The sequence below is a fragment of the Hippocampus guttulatus genome, chromosome 4 (genome assembly GCF_054856545.1).
Source record: "Hippocampus guttulatus isolate MCC_2025c chromosome 4, RoL_Hgut_1.0, whole genome shotgun sequence".
NCBI classification, from domain to species: domain Eukaryota; kingdom Metazoa; phylum Chordata; class Actinopteri; order Syngnathiformes; family Syngnathidae; genus Hippocampus; species Hippocampus guttulatus.
In genome coordinates, this window is record NC_141264.1 from 5,560,188 (window position 1) to 5,583,662 (window position 23,475).

At 42.4% G+C, this 23,475-nt stretch overlaps 1 protein-coding gene across 1 annotated transcript; it reads right to left on the reverse strand.

Moving 5' to 3' along the window:
* Positions 1-457: 457 nt before the first annotated feature.
* Positions 458-8,131, reverse strand: LOC147205741 (homeobox protein DBX1-B-like). Its single transcript, XM_086109466.1, has 4 exons — positions 7,685-8,131; positions 6,568-6,669; positions 2,965-3,170; positions 458-1,065 (listed from the first exon to the last, which is right to left on the reverse strand). Exons 1-4 carry the CDS (start codon positions 8,052-8,054, stop codon positions 745-747), a joined length of 999 nt encoding a protein of 332 aa, XP_085965592.1. The 5' UTR covers positions 8,055-8,131; the 3' UTR covers positions 458-744.
* Between the last annotated feature and the right edge of the window lie 15,344 nt (positions 8,132-23,475).

Sequence of the window (23,475 nt, forward strand, 5' to 3'; positions counted from 1 at the left end):
ACCAATAACTTTGATGTAAATAAATATGGACATGATTCAATACTTCAGGACGCATTTAATTATTGTGTTAATTTTTTTTCATTTTTCAGCCAGCCTTGCCTCAGCTTGTGCGTCTCACGAAAAGCAGGAATGAGAGAGCAATAGCGCTATCTATTGTTAAAATTACTGCACTGCTGCATAGGAGGCTATTGGCAAGTGCCCGTTCTTGCGTCACTGCTCCAATACAGTGGTGCTTTTGAAACGTGCCAAATTCGTCCCATGACCACACCCACAAATCAAAATACTCGGATTTCAAACCATCTTTCCCCACTGAAATGAATGGAAATGCATTCATCTATTCCAGACGGCCCGGCACACACAAAAGAGGAACAATAACACTCAATATCACGAGGAAAATGACATTATTGGAGTTTTTAAAGATTTATTTACGAAAGTAAAGATAACAAATATAGTCTGCTGAAAGAATTGTACTGTATCTTTAGGAGTTAAAAAAATAGAGTCTAATACACATAGTCAATCTAAAGTTGCTCAGTAAATATTTTACAATGTGTACACAAAATATTGAACTAAATATAAAAAGTCATATACAAAACACTGTACAGAAATAGAGATTAGACGCTGATACAATGCAGGCAATTCACAAAAACACCAAAAGTACTTGCGGTTTTCACCTTTCATCATCCCGCCAAACTGACACTCGAAGGCAACTGTAGTGCAAAGAATGCGTCTTTTTCAATCGTGTTCTTATGAAACAGTGATTTCTTCACTCTCTGACTCTGATTGTTTACTGGACTCTGACGGAGAGGAGTGATGGTGGTGATGATGATGACGATGATGATGATGACGATGGGGCAGATGTGACTCCTGGCTCTCCAACTGTGCCTGACTAGTAGCCGCAGTCCTCTCCAGCCCGCTATGGCAGTAGGTGCTGCCCACATCTGTGAGGTCTGGGTGAGGGTTGGTTTTGGTGGGAAGGGTCTGCTGACGGCAACCCCCTGTCGACAGGAGCTCCCTTTCTTTTGAGTTCCTCCATTTCATCCTCCGGTTCTGAAACCAGATCTTCACCTATGGGGACAAACAAGCAAAAAGCCCGGATTGTTGTTGAATCTGGCAGGCGCCATCGGTGGCCAAGGCAACGTCAACTAGTGCTGTTTTTGGTGGCCTGTTTAAGTTTTAGTCTACTCTTTGTGTCAAGCTGTCATTTTAGGTTTCATTACTTTTAATCATATTCATACTCTTTTTAGCAAAGTCAAATTTTAGTCGACTAAAAAATCTGAGCATTTTAATTTTATTCTTAACCTACCGTATTTTCCGCGCTAAAGGGCGCACCTAAAAGCCTTCCATTTTCTTAAAAGCTCACAGCGCGCCTTAAAATCCGATGTGCCTTGTGTCTGGTTATTACAGTAATATGTCGACCCCAAAATGGCTCCCTGCTAGAGACATGCTTACAACGCAGAGTTCAAACTTAAGGCGATCGGGTTCCGCAGTTGAATACAGAAAGAGAGCAGCGGCAAGAGAGTTCAGTGTTAACGAGTCAATGTTATAACTTGCTGTTGGTTCAGTGAACTGTGTCTCTGCTTTATTAAATCAGTTTTACTGACATCTGATCATTCTGTAGCAAAGCCACTCAACACTGTTGCCGTTTGTTCAAAGCTTCTTTGATCTGTGACGTGATTGCTGATTGCGTCAGCGCTGATTGGTTGAACCACGTGCATACATGCTCGCGCTCACGCGCACAGCAAAGAACAGCGCACTATGGACTGCTGAGGCACGCTTCACTCGAGTGGCATTGCTACAGTTTTGTTCGCATTTCCTTGAGCGTAGCTCTATCTAGTGGATGCATTGTAGATTGTGTCTAATAGTGCGGTGCGTCCAACATATGAAAAAAATTACAAAATTGGCCATTCATTGAAGGTGCGCCTCATAATCCAGTGCGCCTTTTAGTGTGGAAAATACGGTACTCAAAAATTCTAGTCCAAATTGTCCATGACTGTTTTAGTTAAGCTTTAGTCAAATTTGTGTATTTTTAGCAACGCAATTACATTTAACCCTGTCAATATTGTGGAAGTCCCTAATAATATTGATGAAAGCAACATTGTCCTTTCGCCAAATCCTATTATTACCTGACAGACTCAAGAATACGTCCATTTCAGACACAGAAGGCCCTCTGATTTGAATTATTGATTTCTAGAACGTATTTATTTTACAAACCAAGTATAGTATGTGAGACGTAAACGCACATCGATGTATCAACTATCTGAAACGCTTCTCCTCACAAGGGTTGCGGACGTGCTAAAGCCTATCCAAGCTGTGTTTGGGCAGTAAGAGGGGGACACCCTGAACTGGTTGCCAGCCAATCACAGGGCACACAGAGACGAACAACCATTTGCGCTCACACTCACATTTTGGAACAATTTACAGTGGTCAATTAACCTACTGTGCATGTTAATGGAATGTGGGAGGAAAACCGCAGTACCACACAGGAAGGCCGGCGCCGGAATTGAACCCTGCACTTCTCTGCGCTATCAGGCCGACGTGCTAACCAACGTGCCGCCCAACACATCCATTTAAATAAAATAGCATCACAATGCCACACACACAAAAAAAAATCCACTATTCTATTTTTTTCCCTTGCTTCCTTCTGCCTGAAAGTTACGAGTCAAGCGTTGATGTAAACTTGAGGTTTACGTTACCAACTATGGCTCCTCGCCCAATGAAACAACATCCAATTTTGTTTAATTGCAGATCCAGGCACAATTAATAAACAGATGGTGGAAAAAAATCTTCATCTGAAGTGAGAAATTACCTTATTTTATCGCCTGTTCGCATACCCAATAAAGAAAAAAAACTAGGTGAGTTCATTTTGGAATGTGTTCATCAGTGGAGCAATCTGCACGTACGCGGATGTGTAAACAAGAAATATTACTATCATAAGCACAGAGTAGCCTTTGCCACTATATGCACCTGTGAGTCTTTGAGTCCCAGTTTACTGGCCAATTTCTTCCTGTCTGGTTTGCTGATGTATTTCTGCTTCTGGAAAGTTCTCTCCAGGGCCTTTCTCTGGAGGTCTGAGAAGACGGCTCGTCGCAGCATGCCCCTTCGAGGCTTCCCTCTGGGGACCAGGGGCCAAGAAAAGGTTCCTGGGACGGGGACCACAGAGGAGGAGGAAGCTGAAGCCACAAAAATGCAACGTGTGGTAAGAATTTGAGGTAAAGCACAGCAACGATGGTAAATTCACGGGACATATGTTCATGTAAAGAGGCGTATGCCCAGAGTTATGATTTAACACTCTGTGAAAGCTCATAAAACATCCCCCCAAATTTTAAGACTATTTCGACTGATCCAAATGAATTCAACTCACAACGACTTTCATGATGACTAATTCTGCTGATCATTTTTCTATTTGCCCAAGAAGTTATGCGTTTGCCTTGGTTGATTGTTTGCTTCTGTGCAAGTGCAACATTGTCAATCCAACGCAGACAACTTTTGAAAAATAATAACATTATATATTTTAGAAACCATTTGAAACTCAACTCAGAAGCCATGAGGTCATCATTTGGATCCAGTCCAGAGTGATCATTTTGGAGCCATTTCAGAGGAAAATATTGTCTCTCCATAAATGTTCCGTACTGAGTTATTATGACTCGTGAGCAGTGACTCTTAGTGTGTTATTCAGAGGAGAAACAGTGAAGGACTGAGAAGTAGGAAATTGACAAGAGGTGATTGCAATATAACAAGATGTAGAACAAAATTCGGTCAAATGGGTACCTCTGTAAGAGGAACGTAATCCTGGAATAAGTTGCTGTGATAACTTTCCACTTTTCAAAAAAAACATGCAGCCATTAAACATCATTTCCAGACTTTCCGGTGGGCTTCTGGTCAGCAAATTTGTAGCTGTCAGTGATTTGTCTGTCCTGGTCTTTTGTCTTGTAATTGAGTACTGCAACTGTTTGTATAGTCTCTTTTATGATGTTTTCCCTATTTGGTTCTTATTTCTGTCATTGTGGTCTTAAAGTTTGATGTGTCTCACGGTGCTATTTTTGAAACCTGCCGTGGGACTACGGCTGAAAAACGGCATTTATGCTGAGTCCGGCGCATTTACGCTGTTTATTCTTGTGTTGATTAATGTGCACCGTCCCTATGAAATAACTAACTAAATAAATAAATACAATGAGGACCTCTACTGCACATGGGCTCTCGCAGATAGCATGTGAAGGAATAACTTTAAAAAAAACATGACTTACAATAAAACATTAAACTGAAGCATGTAGCTATGCATATGCCTGTTTCAAACCTTTTTTCAATCCAGTACAGTTTTTTTTTTTAAGCTTTTCAAGCTCAGTAAATGTTTCAGTCCAGTCCAGTTGTACTTTACTTTCAGGTACATTCATACATTTGCATTTACTCTTCTGTTCTAGAGGTGCCATGATTCTGTTTGTGACCAACAGGTGGCACTGTAGGGCTCCCCCGCTGCAGCTGCACACCTGTTGGTCATTATGTTGTTATTAGTTGTATAAAAGGACTTCCGCCCGACTACTCATTGTCGGGTCATTGTTTTTTGCTTCTGTCAGGTTTGTTTCAGTCATGTTTTGGTCAATGGTCACTGTTATGTTTTAGATTCAGTCATGATTTTTGTTTGATACTTTGGACTTTGTTTGTTTTGGATTTAGTTTTCTCTATGTTTTAATACAGTTGGTCAAGTACACCCTGCTCCTCCCTCCTGCCTGCTTTTTGGGGTCCACCACCACCTAGCAACGTGACAAGAGGTTACATCATAGCCCCATTAACATACAGTAAAACCGTTTATCTTGGATCGAACTACTGACGTACAAAACACAATGTTTTCCATCAAAATCCCTTTTCAAACTACAGTATTAGCGTTTTGGTTTTTTCCTTGGTTGCCTCGGCGGTTGTTGGAGCAGTCGTCCCGCTGTCAGTAGTTAGGAGCAAGTCGGGACTTTCATCGTCTTGACTCTGACTCGAATAGAATTGCCCTCCCTGAAATGTGATGTTTAAAAGTCCAATTTGTCAAGTGGCGCAAACAGAGCCAATGCTAATGAGATCGGCTCTCCAAAGCTCGGCTCACACTACCTCTAATGAAGCATGAAGGGGGATTGTATGGGCTGCAAATGCATAGAGAAAGCTGATTGTGTTTCAAAGAATTGAGTGGAGAAGGCTGTCGACATGCCAGTATATTACAGGCCCATTAAAGGCAGGTCAGTATAATGTGCTACTGTTAAAAGGCTTGAGCTGTTGGGATCTTCGAGATGTTGCCAGTTATGTACTCGCCTTGGTGAGCTAATGCAGATGTCAAATGCTTCGTGTCTCGGCGGGGCCCTCTAATAAATTGGAACATTTCTTTTGAGGGGAAACGAGGATCCGTACAGTGATGCCGAAACACACAGCATATCTGTAGAAGTAGCGGTGTGACACATACTGTAGCCATAGAATAAAATCTACAAAGTGGATGTGTGTGCGGGTGGGTGGGTGGAATGTCGTGGCTCCTATTGGTCACGGTATTGGAAGTGTTGTGAGCAGGCAGAAGAGCATGGTGGGAAAACGACAGCGCGTGAAGAGGCACTGAGTTCCCGAGCTGGGAAGATACCCGCCTCACATTTAAACCATGACAAACGGCGCTAATATATATGGAGCGTGACAAACCAGACTAATTTGTAGATAACAACAACTGGTGCTAATGTCAGCAGTCAGTTTGTCCCCTAAATAGGTCTTCAAATTGGCGGAGCTGATTCCATGCTGTCCGGGTGTATTCCCATGCGAAAAGGGCTGACAAGGTCTTGGTAAATGAGAACTTGTAATTGACACTACTTTGTAAAATGTGTATATATATATATTTTTTTATCTTCTCAAAATATGAGTTGTAACTCACAAAGTTCAGAAAATTGAATGAGAATTGCACGTTAATTTATTAAGCAAGTTCATTCATTAATCTGCTGCAGTGCAAGATTCCGCGAAAGACAATAATACTAATTTGACTCTTTTAGAGTTGCATGAATAAAAATGTTTGATTTTAGTAGCTGTAGTTTGGTTTAACACCGCCTCGCATCATGCAAAGCGTTATTTCTAATATTTGGTTACCTCATGTAGCAAGCTACAGTACATGAGAGGGCAAGAATATTAGCCACACCTCATGAGGATACGGTGGAATCCACCGCTAAAGAGGGATAAAATAATACGCATACAGTATATTGTTGTTTTCGGAGCTCTGGAGCTTAACACCTCTTCAAGTGCTGTCGTTTAGATTGTCAATCGCGTATAACAATTCACTTCCATAAAATCCCGGTCGCTATTCGTGAGGAAGTGTTTACAGTGATGGCTTCATTTAAAATGTCGATGGTTTTCTGAAGTTCCGGTTTCTGGCACAGCTACTCATTGCCCAAGTTCTATTTCATACAATGTATTGTCATGTGAGAACTGGGACATTGGATGAATCGAGCTTTAAAAAAAAATCAATGTAATGATACAAAGTACAGCAATAAAGTAATGTCATGATCATTCGGTTCTTGTCTACTTGTGTCAATTTGTAAGCCTGGGAAAGGACTCTCTCACCTGTGAAATACGAAGCCCTGATGAAAGGATGAAGACTTGTATCCAAGAATGGTAGCGGGAAGGATTTTGTCTGCAAACTGTGGACCGGAGGAGAAGAGCAACCTGGAAAACATAACAGAGACGTCTGAGTTATGCTGTCTTATGGTTTGCCTCTGAGGGTCGGTTATGATTGTGAAGCCAATATAAAGCCTTGGAAAAAAAATATTAGGAGAGAAAATTATGTTTTCTTCAATTTCTTGTTCATTTTAATATCTGGTGCCTCTAAAAGTTCATCAAGTGATGAAGTGACACAAAAGAAAACACGGAATGCCCAAACGCAATTTTTGGCAGGACAATGCCATCACTATTGATGTAGGAATTTGTAAAGTGATTTTGTTGTCATTCAGAAATCCTTTGGAAAATCTCGATCAGCTCTTAAATTCAACTCTTATGAGCTGTTTTCGTTGTCATTAATATACGGTCCATTCAAATGTACCTTTAGTTTGTACGAGTCATTTAAAACGAAGTAGAAACTGAAGGGACAAGGGTGGTTTCATTGCCCCCTCATATAGATCCCATAATAATTTTCTTACCGGTTTTCATTAAAATCACTCTTCATCATACAATTACATAATAGCCCTGAAATTGTGTTCATTTTTCCAAATAAATAGATGGATACGCATATGTTGATATTGCTCAAAATAAACCTCTGTCAACATTAATTTGAGGATGAGCTGCATTCATATATTTTTTGGGGAGGTTAAAAAAAAGTTTTGCGTTTGACACTAGTAGCATGAATAGAAATGATCACGACACGCTGTTAATTTCATGTAATATTATTAGGAGGACTTCTGACCCCTAATTATGAATTGGTGTTAATGAAACCGAATGATGTATTTTTACTTGAACGCAACATGCTCGGGTAGTCGAATTGGATTTTGAATCTGGTAATAAATATCTAATCTTATAAATAAATATATCCAACTGTGGTAGTATTAAAACATTTTAAATATACAGTATGTTGACACACTGTACTATAAATAAATGTTTTATTCCATCCCACAAAATATATACAGTATAATCATGAATAGATCCAGTCCGATACGACAATTCAATATTCGTCAGTCGAGTTGCTCACCACTCCTGGTTGACGGTGCCAGTATGGCACTGACGCCGAACTTGAGACAGTTCGAAGTCGGACACGCGGACGGTGCGGGGCCGCCGCTGTGGTTCGGCTGCCCGGTGCATTGAAAGACAGAGCGGGCGGTGCTCGGTCCCAACGCCCGGGGTGAGGCACCCTGTCCCGGACTCAGCGAGAGGACGTCCCCGGGGTTTGCGGCCGAGAACGTCCGCTGGATGTAGCTATACGCCGGTTGGCTGATTCGGAGGAGATCTTCCACGCGGTAGCCCGAGGGCGGTGACCGAGGCAAAGGGGAGGTCAGGGCGGCGGAGGGACGCAGCAGGTCCGGGTACAGAGGATGTGGCACAGCGCTGCACGGAAACATCATGGCTGGCCCCTGCTGGCAACAAGCTTGTTCACTCTTGTCTCGAATGCGGCCCAAATCACAGTCGTCGTCACCTGGGTTCCTACTTGCGGCAACGTATTGGGTGGCGAATTGGGAGCAACTTTTATACAAGCCACTTTGGATGGCAAATTGATCGCCCAGCCCGTCATCTGAATGGATGAGGCCGCGAGAAAGTCCATCACCGGGGATTGGTCAACGCGCCGCTGCTCATGGCCTGATTGGACTTGAGACGAGCTAGTAGGGGATGCCCCCCACTCTTTTTTTGCCCCTTCTCCTTCAAACTTTATGGACTCCAACAATAGTTAACCCAGGATTGTGAATGTGTGCGTGTGTGCGTGTGTTTGTGCGAGTGCGTATTCGTGTGTTTGTGCGTGTGTGCGTATTTGTGTGTGTGTGTGTGTGTGTGTGCGTGTTTGTGCGTGTGCGTATTTGTGTGTGTGTGTGTGTGTGTGTGTGCGTGTGTTTGTGCGTGTCTGTGTGTGGGCTATTCGTATTGTACAGTCACTCCACATATAGAGGGCAATTTTGGCATATATATATATACACACACACACACGCACACACACACACATCCACATATACTGAGCATAATTACCACAATTGAAATATTGTTTTATCTGTTATATTTGAAGATGGTGAAGAGGGAGGGACAAGAGAAGACAATCATTTTACGCAGTGCCCAACAGCTATCTGGGATTTTAAATAATAATAAGGAGTCATGTTTACTCCAGGTACAGTTACATTTTGACTCAGGACAACTATAATTTGCACAAGTCCTCCCTCCGCCTGTCAGTGCCCCCTGCCCGACTGAGCACCATGGGAGCTAGAGCCTTCAGTCACGCTGCTCCAAAGCTTTGGAACAACCTACCTCCGGACCTCCAAAACTGCACACCTCTTTCCACTTTCAAATCCCGTCTAAAAACACACCTGTTCAGGATTGCCTACAACACATAGCTCTTCCATTTCCTATGTTTTTATGATTTTATGTCCTGTTTTTATATAATATCTCGTTTACTAATTTTTACATTGTATTTTCTTATTGTCTGTACAGTGTCCGTGGGTGGCATGAAAGGCGCTTTTAAATAAAATGCATTATTATTATAATTATTATTAAGTGCAATGATAATTTTAATGATGGAATGGGCCAGATTGATAGATAGGAAGTCAATTTAAATCTAATTTTTTCATGAGTATATGATTACCAACACGTTTGAGGCGTAAGAGGTAATAGGTGAACAAAAGAACTCTTCCAAAGAGTTGATGTGGCACCCGAGGCATGAGTCCCAGGGGGCCTGTGACAAGATGCGTGACTAATGTCATTTCACTCCGTCTATCATCCTTAAATGTTACCATTTAAGAAAAGGGAACTCTCAATCAGTGCAAATTCTTCATTTATGCTTTTGACTGATTTATACTATTCGTGCATCCATCTATTTCCCGATCTGGTTTGTCCTCACAAGGGTCGCGGGGGGCACCAGAGCCTATCCCAGCTGTCTCCGGGCAGGAGTACACCCTGAACCGGTTGCCAGCCAATCGCAGGACACACAACAACAGGAGACAAACAACCATTCACACTCACAATCACATCGCGGGACAATTTTGAGTGTTCCATTAACTCGCCATGCATGCTTTTGGAATGTGGGAGGAAACTGGAGTACCCGGAGAAAACTCCACACAGGAAGGCCGGAATCGAACCCCGCACCTCTACTCTGTGAGGTGGACGTGCTAATTAGTCATCCACCGTGCCGCCTTCTGTTCATGCATGCCTCCCAAAATGTATTTATCTTCTATTTCTACAAAAACATCCTGCATGTTATTTCTGCAATGGCTATTACTAATTGTATTTTAATTTACGATATCAAACTACACATTGATTTACAGTATGTTCATTAAACATGTACCCAGGGTATGGGTGTTACTGGCGTAACAATAATAAATATGCATTTTAAAAATAAAATGTATACAAATGTCATACTTAATCATTACAGTGCACATCGTTCCTGTGGGCCTTTAATTTCTTTAGACAGATCAATTCATGATGTATTATAATTCTTCCTTTCATAACTTTGCTGCTGCGAATTGGGAATTTCTCCATTGCGGGACTAATAAAGGTTTTCTTATCTTTTCTTATCTTATTATGCAGTGAAAAGCATGTGCAGCACTGTACTGTATTTGCAAATTTGTGAGTTTTTTTTAAAAATTCAGTTTATTTAAAAAAATGGAACCATTAAACAATACATCATTTGTTGTTTATAGAATAAAACATTTGGTCACATATTTTTCACTGGACATTGATGACACCTTTCCACATTTACATGTATTGATCATGCGGTAGGCTATTTAGATATTCCATTTTTACGATGTATATACAGTAGGATCACTTTTTAAAGGGATATGGGGATTTGTACTGGTAATATTTCTTAAAATATTTTTTAAAAAGCATCCTTGTTCAAGTCAAATTGTCTGTTTTAATATTGAAGTCTGAGACACAAGAAAGGGAACTAATGGACAGTGATCATGTGCACTGCATTCTTTAATTATGAAAAGGTGTTTATTTTTCCAAAAATATTTCAATTATTATATTTAAATTATGGGCAGCACAGAGGTCCACTGGTTAGTCTGTCCGCCTCACAGTGCCCGAGGTTGCGGGATCGATTCCGGGTCTGGCCTTCCTGTGTGGAGTTGGCACGTTCTCCCCGGGCCTGCGCGAGTTTTCTCCGGGTACTCCGGTTCCCTCTCACATTCCAAAAACATGTTTTCTAAATTGTCCTTGGGTATGATTGTGTGCACGGATGGTTGTTTGTCTTTGCATGCCCTGCGATTGGCTTGCAACCAGTTCAGGGTGTACCCCGCCTATTTCTCGAAGACAGCTGGGATAGGCTCCGGCACCACCCGCGACCGCCCTTGTGAGGATAAAGCGGATCAGAAAATGGATGGATGAATATTTAAAAGACAGTCAAAAAGATAATTTATCATGAAAATAGCTCATAGTGAAATAAATAGAAGCAACAAAAACACTTTATGATATACAGTATAACCTTGACAATAAAAGCACATTATTGCACAGGTTTTGGACACGTTCAAAAAAAAAAAAAGATGTAGTGTAAGTTCTACACACGACTTATTATGAGGGCATTATGATGAAAGGATCCGCTCTTCAACAAAAGAACATTAAATGTGCAGCCGACTCGCTGAGCACCTGACCTGCTGCGAAATGCGACACTTTAACCAAAACTTCTTTCAAAGGGAGAGAACAAGAAATTGTTATGTTCAAAGCATTTTATTCCTTCACAAAATCCCTCTTTTGTATTGAAGTAGAGCAGATGGTTCTCCGGGAGGGAAAATGGACATCAGCAGAACTAATTTCTCCTCCTGGTTCGAAAAACAGAACAGTCTGCTCCTAGATTCTTAACAAACGTAGCAGCTGTTAGTGAATTAAACACCAGTCAACTCATTTTAAAGCTCTTTGCCCGGAGAAGTCCTCCAACATTAACCCTCCCCTATAACTGCCTCAATTGACAACACATGCAAAGAAGGTCACGCAACGGAGGCTGTTTCTGCCAGGATGTAATCGCTGTTTCATACTCATGCCAACGCATTAACTCTTGATGAACAAATGGATGGAGTGCTAGCTTAACTTGAAGGCGAAATATTTCAGGAGGCAACAAAGTGTTGTCGTATACGTTTATTCCAATTATACATGTAAATGTTTCCTCAATTAACACCTCCACCAAGCAACATTCGTGAATGAGACGGGTGTTTTTCACCACGTGGCATTTCCTACGGCATCGCTCTCAGACAGTGACCACAGTTTGTTTTGTTTGACTTCATACAATGCCAATGCGACCGCCTATCAAACCGTTGCAACAGCAAAAACTATAAGTAGATAAATAAACAACAAAATAAATAAATAACTTGGCTGGATAGAATGATCTCGAAACAAAGTAATGTGGATGGAGAAACGGGTACGGCATGCAATAAATCTCTTGAATTGATCCCACACTGTATTATTATTTATCATTGACTATTACTCTGTACATTCATTGCTCACGACTAGTCTCGAGAATTTGCAAAATCTCTGATCGGGGTTTTCTTAGAAGAGCAAAAATGACAATGTGTGTGGTTGTGTATGTGAGTGCGTGCGTGTGTGTGTGCGAGCGTGTATATATATATATATATATATACAGTATATATATATACATATACACACACACACACCAATGATCTTAATCAGTTAAAAAAAAGATCAAAGATATGTTTCCCTTTGCATACTTTTTCTTTATTCTCTCTCTCTCTCTCTCTCTCTCCCCACCAGAGCATCTGTTTTCAGGCCGTGTGGAACAGAGTGGATTAGTGGGGCCCTGGGTGTCGAAGAGCAGCGACAAGCATTAAAACCATATTAACTTTCCATTAAACATCACCTCGCTGTGTAGTGGGTGAGAGAGACAAGCCTGTGAACAAAGCTGCTTAGCGAGTGTGAGAGAGAGGCAGACAGAGATGGAATCCTCCTCAGCGCACCTGTTCTCTCAATGTAATACGCACTGAAAAAGAAAACCAAGTAAAGTCAATGTCTTTGTCAGACATTATGATTGGACATATCGAGTTGATTTAGTTCAAAAGACTTGTTTTATTGATTTTCAGGATATGCGTTTTTCGGGGTTTAAGTGTTACTTGTCATCAAACCCAAAATTTCACCACTGAGTAATTGAAGAACTTGGTGGAAGAGTGAATGGCGGTCTCCAAGTACCAATTTCACAGATCTGTGATTTTCTCTAGCCAACTTTGCGGGCTTCAACTTGCCACAGGACTCAAGCAAATCAGTGTCTTCTTCAGCATGCCTCTCGCATGGGGCATTTAAAGGGAGTGAGAGGAGCTGCTTTGAGTGGTGGTGAAACAAGTTGGCTGTGTTCACACACACACGACGGCTCAAAACACCCTTTGTAAAATTCGGCACGCTGCAGTGGCAGGTCTGTAAAAATACCAAAACTTAGTTTAACGTGCCACTGTGGAGAATTACACCACGCCTTGCGCCAGACTTACACTGGGCATGACAATTAAGTCAAGTCAAATACAACTTTATTGTCAAATGCGCTGTATGTGCAACATACAAATTAAGCCACAAAACTTTAGATTCGTTGATCTAAAGTTTGACCTGGTACGATCTAAAGCACACTCAAGCATGGCACGCTTCCTTGGATTCAGCATAGTTTGGAACATTGGACATGAACAGGCCCCTCTATTTAATAACGAGGTGAGCAATGTGCTCTTCGAAAGTAGCCAGATGCACCCAAACATAGACGCGAACCGCTGAATGCAAAAGAAGCACCGCACCCTGTTGCTAGCAATCAATTGTGGAGAGAACAAAAGTGTGGAGACGTTTTTGGATGATCGTTTTGATGAAACCAGGAAAAAGATGATAGCAACATGATAGGATTGAGATACGAGACGCAACATGTTTCCTTTCATCTGTCTGACAAATGTAAAATAACTTTGCGAACTGAAGCTGGCTAGGTTAGCTCGTCAGTTAGCTTACAAATAGCTGGTCTAATACTTCATGTCGGTTCTGCATTTGACTGAAAAGCCAATAAAGCGATAGATTAGACACCACAAAAACTGTAATCTTGAAACTGTAATGTACCGTACCATGAAAACAGCGAACGGTATTCAATGGTATTCATGCAGAGATATGTAGAGTCAAGTCAAGTCAAATCAAGTCAACAGTATTTATAGAGCACTTTCAAACAGCCATCGCTGCATACAAAGTGCTGTACATGGAGCAATATAACATGCGCAATAAACAGTAAGACTGATCGGTAATAAAGACGGTAGAAAGCACCAAACAGTAAAACCAAGAACAAATCTAACTAAGTCATGCTGAGTCGAATGCGAAAGAATACAAGTGAGTTTTGAGGAGGGTTTTGAAGATGGGCAGCGAGGAGGCTTGCCGAATGTTCAGTGGGAGGTCATTCCAGAGAGAGGGACCAGCAACAGAAAAGGCTCGATCCCCTCTGAGCCTCAGTTTAGTTCTTGGTACTTCTAATAAAGTCTGGTCCACAGACCTGAGGTGTGTAGGGGCGGATGAGCTCAGAGAGGTAAGGTGGCGCGAGATTATTTAGAGATTTGAAAACAAATAAGAGGATCTTGAAAATAACTCTAAAATGTTTTGGGAGCCAGTGAAGGGATGCCAGAGTAGGAGTTATGTGCTCCCTCTTACGAGTACCAGTCAAGAGGCGAGCAGCGGCAGCGCCCCAATAAATTAATACGCCAACTTCTCTCAACTACAAAAAGTGACAACCTACAAAATGCAGAAAGTTATTGTCTTTCATTCGCCCATTTACACACATTAATTAAATTTGGGTCACAGAGTGGCACCAAAAACCTGCATAATGTTTAAGCCTGATGATTATACGTGTTTACTCCCACCTTCAGCAAATTTAAACATTAACAGTGTACCCCTCATATAAACGTTACAATGGAAATAATATGCATTCTTCAAAATAATTTATCTGTTGACATTCATTTAATAAGTTGTTTTGCATAAAACCTGTAGCGATAATGAACATTTTGTTGTATGATCAGTGGAAAAAAAGATTTTTAGGACATGACTTTTGACTTGGTTAAACTAAGCCATGGCTTGACTTGCTTGAAATTGTTTCCACATTGACTTGGGACTTGCTTGAGATTTGAAGGTTACGACTTCACACTTACTTGCGACTTGCACGTATGTAACACATCTGTCAACAACAGCCATAAATGTCGCTGACTTCTCTGGGCTTGAGCTCATTTGAAATGGACTGACGTAAAGCTGAAAAGTACGCTGTGGTCTGATGAGTCCACATGTCAGATTGCTTTTGGAAATTATGAGTATCATGTCCAAGGAGGAAAAAGACCATCCAGATTTGTGATGATATGGTGGTGTGTTAGTGCCCATAGCGTGGGTAACTTGCACATCTATGAAGTCAATGCTGAAATGTACAGACAGGTTTTGGAGCGACATACGCTGCTTTCCAAGCAACATCTTCTTCAGGGATGGCCCTGCTTAATTCAGCAAGAAAATGCTGAATTCTTTTGAATTGAATTGAATTGAATTTGTCACATTCTGCTCGTGTTACAACAGTGTAGCTTCGTACTCTAAAAGAGTGTAAGCACTAAATTGAGTTTGATGTATTAGGATGCACAAAATATGGCAAGAGACTCCAGACTGTTGAGCAACTCAATTTGTACAAGAAGAATGGAAGATGCAAGAAAGAGAAAGAATTCCACCGACAAAGCTTCAGCAATTAGTATCCTCGGCTCTCAAACGTTTAATGAATGTTGTTAAAAGAAAAGGCGATGATGTAACACAGTGGTAAACATTCCGCTGTCACAGTTTTTTTTGTGTTTCGTGTTGCAGGCATCACAGTCAAAACGAGTGACGATTTGCAAAAAAAAAAAAAAAACGCTTATCAGTTTGAAGATTTGCCATTATAATGTATTCCATTTCATGTAGGTTGAAAACCATTAATAAATGATTGTATTCAGTTTTTTCCAGCTTTGTCGGAATCAAGGTTTGTAATTACCGTATAAGATAAGCGAACAGTTCGCCAGTGGTGGTCCAACAAGAGACATCTGGTTTGTTGGTGCAGACATTGCACATTAGAAGAGCAATAAGAACATACACAAGTCGATGCTGACTAAGAACAAAATGAACTTGGGTGCCACCATAGCAGCAGTTTTCTCAGAACTGCGCAACATGTCAACCTTAAAATAACTGAGCAACAGCACACAAAAACATGAGAGGCACAACGAATCATGGACAAAACAACAACAACAAAAAACGCACATGTTTTTTTTCTGTAGGAGTATTCACAGAGAACCCTAGTACGGTAAGCAACTGGCTTTCATACTCAGTGCTCAATAATTCAGTCCTTTGATGTCTCAGACTGTTCACTGTGAAATGTTCATTGGCCAACCCCATGAATTTTCAGCAGTGTTAGAGTGTGAGAACGTCCCTCGCCGGAATTCATGCGTGCGACAAAAGTGAAAGAGCACCAAAGCAATTAGATTGCGTTGGAGACAAATATGAGAAGTAACATGCCTCTCAGTCCCCAACATTGGGGGTACTTGTGACACATAGCATGCTCATTAGTTGCAGATTGGTCATGGGAGCTAAAAGCATCACATCGCTGTTCCACAATCTTTGCCGTTGTAAAGAGCAGCCATTCTTCAATTCAAAGGCTATTCTGCTCTAATCTCATTGGGGTCTCATAATGTTCTACGGCCTTTTATTGATGGTCTTAAAAGCACCTGGCAGGTTGTTTAGAGGGGAGCTTGTAAATGTCTGTGGTTAAAATGGGCCCTGGGGTTCAAACACAAGCCATCCACTGCACGCAGGCAGAAGGAGGGGCACCGATTTGCTTGTCAAGTTCGGTTTGTGTTTTGCTTTTTCAACAGAATGGGGATAGTGACACACTTCTCGCACCAACCTGTTGCTTGAGGTCTCTCACTCACATTGTCTTCTTGCTTTGGGAAAACCACACTCCATGCTTTGCACAACTGGTCAGCACACTTGCTGAAATATGCTAAAGGTTGTTTTTTTTAACATTTTTATTTTAGAAAGCATTTTTCTCTCTACCATTCTACAGTGGCATCATTATAAAGATGAAGCAAATAACACGTGTGAGGCTCTATATTCATGTCCAGTCTAATGTGAAGTGTAGCCCTGAGTGAGTTTTGATATTTTCGCAAATGTATGCAGTTAATAACAGGCATTTTGCGCCATTGTGGGTGTGAACAAAGCTGACTTGATTCACTGCCAATTGTAGGGCCTTCTCTCGTTCCCTTTAAAATGGTTGCATGAGAGGCGCAGTCCTTGACATAGTGGAAGAAGGAAATGATTTGCTGGAGTCAACGCAGGCGGTTGAAGCGTACAAGTACGCTTAGAAGGTAATGCAAGCAGACCTCCACAGGGGGATGATGTAAACTTGGCCAAGAAGACCACGCATCTGTGAAGTGGGCACTTGGAGACCGCTGTCCCACCCCGTTGTTCTTGTCCGCATCCATGACTGTCGTGGGTAGATGGCTGGTTTTTAAAAATAAAATAAAGATGATGATCCATCCATCCATCCATCCATCCATTTTCCGAACCGCTTGATCCTCACTAGGGTCGCGGGGGGTGCTGGAGCCTATCCCAGCTGTCCTCGGGCAGTAGGCGGGGGACACCCTGAATCGGTTGCCAGCCAATCGCAGGGCACACAGAGACGAACAACCATCCACGCTCACATTCACACCTAGGGACAATCTAGAGCGTTCAATCAGCCTGCCATGCATGTTTTTGGAATGTGGGAGGAAACCGGAGTACCCGGAGAAAACCCACGCAGGCCCGGGGAGAACATGCAAACTCCACACAGGGAGGCCGGAGCTGGAATTGAACCCGGTACCTCTGCACTGTGAAGTCGACGTGCTAACCACTGGACTACCGGGCCGCCCTAAGATGATGATGATGATCATAATAATAAGAATAATAATGCATTCAATGAATACATTTCTTCAGTGATTCTGAGGTTTTGATGCACGTCATTGTCATATTTATGAAAGAAATGCAATCACATCCAATGCGCATGTCGGCGGAGTGCAGAATATGTCAGCCTGCACCTCAATCAAATTTAGCAAACTCATCTTACATTAGGGGGTGTCACGGTGTGGACCACTGGTTTGCACGTCCACCTCACAGTGTGGAGGTCATGGGTTCAATTCTGGCCCAAGGCCTTCCTGTGTGGAGTTTGCATGTTCTCCCCGGGCCTGCGTGGGTTTTCTCCGGGTAGTCTGGTTTCCTTCCACATTCCAAAAACATGTGTGGCAGGTTAATAGAACACTCAAAATTGTCCCTAGGTGTGAGTATGAGCGCGGATGGTTGTATGAATCTGTGTGCCCTGCGATTGGCTAGCAACTGGTTCAGGGTGTCCCCCGCTGACTGCCCGAAGACAGCTTGGATCGGCTCCAGCGACCGTCGTGAAAAGAAGTGGATTCGAAAATGGATCGATGGGTGTTACATTACAACTACCTAGACATGGTTCCAGCAGGAGAAAAGTTTAGTTTATTTTCAGTTCCCAAATTGTCAAGTGCGCCGGACGCATGTCAAAGGACACACCTTCGGAATGCTTAAATGCCCACCATGGTGCATTGGTCTGCCAAATTCCCAAACAAGCAAAAGGAGGCTTGCGTCGGCATGAAAAATAGTGGGGTCATTTGACATCTTGCAGGAGAACCGTTTAAAATATTTTGGCCTCCAATGGCCAACGACCAGTCAAATGTTCTTAAAAATGCATGGATGATAGATAACATTGATATTGTACCTCGAAGAAATGTTGAATTGAACAACTTAATTTTTTTTTTTATCAGTACCAAAGTTCAAAAGTATATTGTAAGATAGGATAAGATAAGAAGACCTTTATTTGTCTCACAATGGAGAAATTCCCATTTTATATTTGCTGTACTGTATAAATAAAGGTTCATCCTAAGTGTGATAACTTAATTTATTTCTGTAGTTCAATACAAAAAGGAAATTTATAATATAGATTTATTAACCATGTAGGGATTTACCTTTCAGAATATTTCCTAGCATATTTCTGCATTAAAAATCATTTTTATTGTTTCTTATTTAGTCTTCAAATTTCTTGAGATGGTGAATTTGGGTGTCTTTTATTCATCCATCTTCCGAACCGCTTTATCCTCACAAGGGCCGCGGGGGGTGCTGGAGCCTATCCCAGCCATCTCCGGGCAGTAGGCGGGGGACACCCTGAATCGGTTGCCAGCCAATCGCAGGGCACACAGAGACGAACAACCACGCCCACACTCACAGCGAGGGACAATTTAGAGTGATCAATCAGCCTGCCATGCATGTTTTTGCAATGTGGGAGGAAACCGGAGCACCCGGAGAAAGTCCACGCAGGCCCGGGAGAACATGCAAACTCCACACAGGGAGGCCGGAGCTGGAATTGAACCTCTGCACTGTGAAGTCGATGTGCTAACCACTGGACTGCCGGGCCGCCTGTCATTTATTGTTCCAAGATTATCATATATATGAAATAATTCTGTCTGCAGTGAGTGTCCCTTTTCGAATGAACTACTGAAACGATATTCTCCACCCACATATGATGAAACAGCCCCGGCAGTGATAGAACCAACATTTATGTTCTCTAATGAGCAGCCATATTTTGGCCATATATCCACGTACAAAGCCCGGGAGCACTCAGGGCCACACAACACAGAACAGATTTTGGTCTCAGAATGTAAATGGATTTCTAAACACAGACGATTCTTTTCTCCTTCCTTTTTTTTTTTTTTGTATATATATTTATATCAGTGGCCATTCATTTTGACGGCAGCATAGTCCTTTTGATTACTTGAGAGGGAACTTTCTTTCACTGTTAGAGTTTGAGTGAGCCAGGGGAAGCAAATAGTCCCGTCCCCAAAAGGCCTTTATTCGGCTGAGTTGAGCTTAGAGTGGAGGGCAGAGACTCCGAGCTAGCCGAGGTGAAGAGACAGAAAGGTTAGCAAGAGGCTTGACGCTGAATGGAAAACGCAGTCTAATTTCTGAGGCTGAATACAAGGACGCCAGTGCAACTCTGCATGACTACCAGGTATTGAAGCGGACCACGCCACATAATTGGATTGAACGCTGGCTACGGTATTTATGTCACTTCTTGTCTTGTCAATCCCATAACAGGCATGGCAACAGCGTGGGGATCTCCCATGGTGACGGAGCTTTGCCTTATTCAAACAGAATGGGGAGAAAAGAGCCAAGCCTCATTTAATTCACGTTTAATTCTCACTCAAAACATTTTAAGGGCTGACGTTATTTGCATAACAGGGAGAAGGGACTCTGCCTTTTCAGTGTCCCTGCGTGTGTGTGCGTGCGTGTGTGTGCGTGTGTGTGTGTGCGTGCGTGCGTGTGTGTGGGAGAGAACAGGAACAGTGTTGTAACTGAAAGTGTATAGCAGGCTTATATATGCATATGCCGAGGAACACGCTTTCTCACACGGATCAGCAAACAGAGAGATTCTGTTGCAATACGCTCATGCGTGCTGCTGTTTCGTGACTGATTCACATCTTTGTTGGGAAGGCATTTCAAGAAAGTATTTCCCATTTCCCACACAAAAGGTTTTGTGAAACATATGATAGCAAATTAAACACACACAATAGTGGCATTCCTCAACGATTCTGTTTCACAAATCTGTTCACATGAGAAAGACGCGCAGGAAAAATCATTCCTTATTTTTGTGCCAACCAACAAACACAGACTTCAATGATCATAGTTTGATGTTTGAAGGCAACATTCGTCACACAATGAGGGAAAAAAAAAGTAGTTAAATTCCAAGAATAATGACTAGCACAAACCTGAATGCAACCATAGCATCAGCAGATGGAACAGCATCTTGTTCAAGTGACCTGCCATATCAATATTTTTTTGAAAATACCTCTGGTTTATAGATAAACCCAATAAAAAAATCATTTTTTTTCCCTTTCCTGGCTCTAATTCTAAGAATAAATACCAAAAGATGATGTTCAGCTGTAGACTACAGTCACCTTGTGTGCTGCTGTATCTGAGCTGTATAGTGAGACAAACATGATCAAGAATAGGAAGCTATTATATGATATACGCTTCAGACAACAACTTGACACATACGCAAACCTGATGGCTGGAAGATCAGTCAGATTGGCTCAGGCAGATGTTAGGCGTCCCCCTCACCAGCAGGGCGGTATCAAAGCCATCCATCCATTTCAACACCGCTTATCCTGAACAGGATCACGGGGGGTTGCTGGAGCCTATCCCAGCTGACTATGGCAACGAAAGGCTCACTACGCCCCGAAGTGGTCGGCAGTCAGTCACAGGGCACATATAGAGACAAATGACCATTCACACTCACATCCACACCGTCACCGAGTGGGAACCGATCCCGCGCTGCCCGCACACAAGTCAGGCGAGTGGCCTACGACGCCATCAGGGACGCTGGCTGTATCAAAGCCTCATCACCTAAGTTGAACCTTGTCTCATCAAATCTTGTCAGTCTCACAGCATTTTTTTTAGAGTGAGTGCCAAACACTGACTGACTGCAGCTCTATTTTAAGTATGTAAATGATATTTTCCATCTGTAATGGGAATTTGACATAACAGCGCTAAATGGAAGTAACTGTTCGTACTATTGAATGCTAACCAGTTATTTTGCGGATAAGCAAAGTTGCCTGCAGATGCACTCGTCTGTACTCTGTGTAGCTGCTCAAAATGCTCATTGCGCTGACCTTCACCACCTCCCAGCATGAAGAAATGAGAGCGCAAGACGCGGAGGGGGAGAAGGCTCCCTTGACAGATCTGTGAACGGTGTCCCTCCATGTTTTTTTCTTTTTTTAAATAATTCTCATCATTTTTTATAAATAATTTCGTTGTCTTGGTTTCCCTGGACAAGACACATCAAACAATACTTAGCAAATGGCTGACTAAGACGAGAACACCCAATACGAATTAAATATAACAACAAGGGGAATTTGGAGCCTAATCGCGTTGCCTGTTTCCTAACCCTTTTTAGGGAGTTTGTTTTGCCTCTAAATATCCGCAACTAACCCTTTCAGGGACAGCGGTTACTACCGTGGACAGCTTATGATGTTATCAGGTTACAGGGTGCATGAAAGGGTAAATTTGACATCTAAGTGTCAAAGTCCCCACGTTGTGGTTGGCCCATGTTGCACAGAACCTGTCTTTATATGTGCCCCGTGAGTGAGTGGCGACCAGTCCAGTGTGCCCTGCTGCTGCCCCAGGTCAGCTGGAATCGGCTCCAGATGACACTAATGAGGAGCACAAAATGGATGGATGCATGTTACCAGTCATCATTTGCTCAGAAGACAATCTCAAGTAGTCAATTCAAAAGGCAATCATTTAGTTGTATGTTCCATAAGCCCTTATCTCACTGAAATGCGAACAATTGCGAGTGTTTTTGAAGGTTCGCCATCAGTTTTTGTAGGGTTTTTATCAAATTCCCTTGCGACAAGAAAAGTACAAGCAACCGTCTGACGACCGTTTGGCAAGCATTTGTGACCTTGAACGGTTTCTGACGAGTCCACAACATTCGCTACCTTCATAAACACTCACAATTGATCGCAGTTCAGTGGCATCGGGATTTTGAGCAACAATGTTTAAAAAAAAAAAAGATTGCATTCTTGCATTTGTTGTATCCCATTAGAAAAAATCGGTGACTGTCTTTTGTATTTGAGAACCCTTTCAGGGAGAGTGGTGACCAGCCAATCACAGGGCACGCAGAGATGACCAATGATCCGCGCTCGCACTCACTCCTTGAGACAATTTCAAGTGTTCCGTTAACCTGACATGCATGTTTTTGGAATGTGGGAGAAAACCGGAGTACCCGCAGAATACCCACGCAGGAGAACATGCAAACTCCACACAGGAAGGCCAGAGCTGGAATCGAACCTGGTACCTCTGCACTGTGAAGTCGACACGCCTACCACTGGGCCACCGAGCCGCCTAATATTTTCATTAAATTCAAAAATAGGCAAAATCCTGAACAATGGTGACGCTGGCCCTCAATCTTGGGGGATTTCTGTGATGTGTTTGGAAGTATTAACCATTTGGAAATGGATTTCAGCTCTGTAACGCGTCTCTCAGTATTCAGGGTGGATTCAATGAAGTTTCCAATTCCGTACCGTGTCAGTTTTCCGACGCACAGACAGACAATCTAATCTCGTTTTCGCTGCAAGTCATCCTCTCTCAGTGCCTCTGCGACTCTTTTAGCCCAAACCTTCCTTCAGAATCACCCCTCCCCCTCTCTACCCGAGGCTAATCCCTGGTTTAGCCTTTGATTTTAAACTTCAACTTTCTCCCTTCATCTCACCGTCTGCTTTAGCAAGGAGAGATGGCTGGGATAGAGTGACTAGTCAGTTTCCTGCTGCTCCTCTCTTCTTGATCTTTGTTGGCTTTCGGCCCTTTAGCCTGCCTCTTTGCTCCCAGCGAGCGCACACACAAATCCGTGCGGGCACACGTATATGAGTATGTGTGGTTTGATCTGGTTTCCTAGTGGACCCTATTGTGTCGGGGCAGGAAAGAGCTAATCCAGTCGGATCTAACCCCAGTCAGGGGCCCGATGCTCTTATTATCATCATCATCTTGGCTTTGGCACAGCTTTTTATCAAAGGAATAAATACAAATCCTCGTCCGACAGGGTTTCTGTACCTGTTGATTATAAAGTAGATATCACTCAATTTGATGAAGTTTGAAAGACTGTGGAATTTCCCACTTGAAATGAACGCTGTCCACTGTCAGATTAAAATACGTTAACATCACGAATGAGAAATGCAGTGAAGACTGAAGTCTTGATTCAAAATTGGTGTGATTCAAATTACAACTGAAAATAGG

Bases quoted from the DNA above. Each gene is read 5' to 3' on its own strand.
- LOC147205741 (XM_086109466.1), bottom strand. From the start codon at position 8,054: ATGATGTTTCCGTGCAGCGCTGTGCCACATCCTCTGTACCCGGACCTG. The intron at 6,670-7,684 runs GTGAGCAACTCG...TATGTTTTCCAG, and splicing joins GGCACCGTCAACCAGGAGTG to GTTGCTCTTCTCCTCCGGTC. The intron at 1,066-2,964 runs GTGCATATAGTG...TTGTCCCCATAG, and splicing joins TGGGACTCAAAGACTCACAG to GTGAAGATCTGGTTTCAGAA.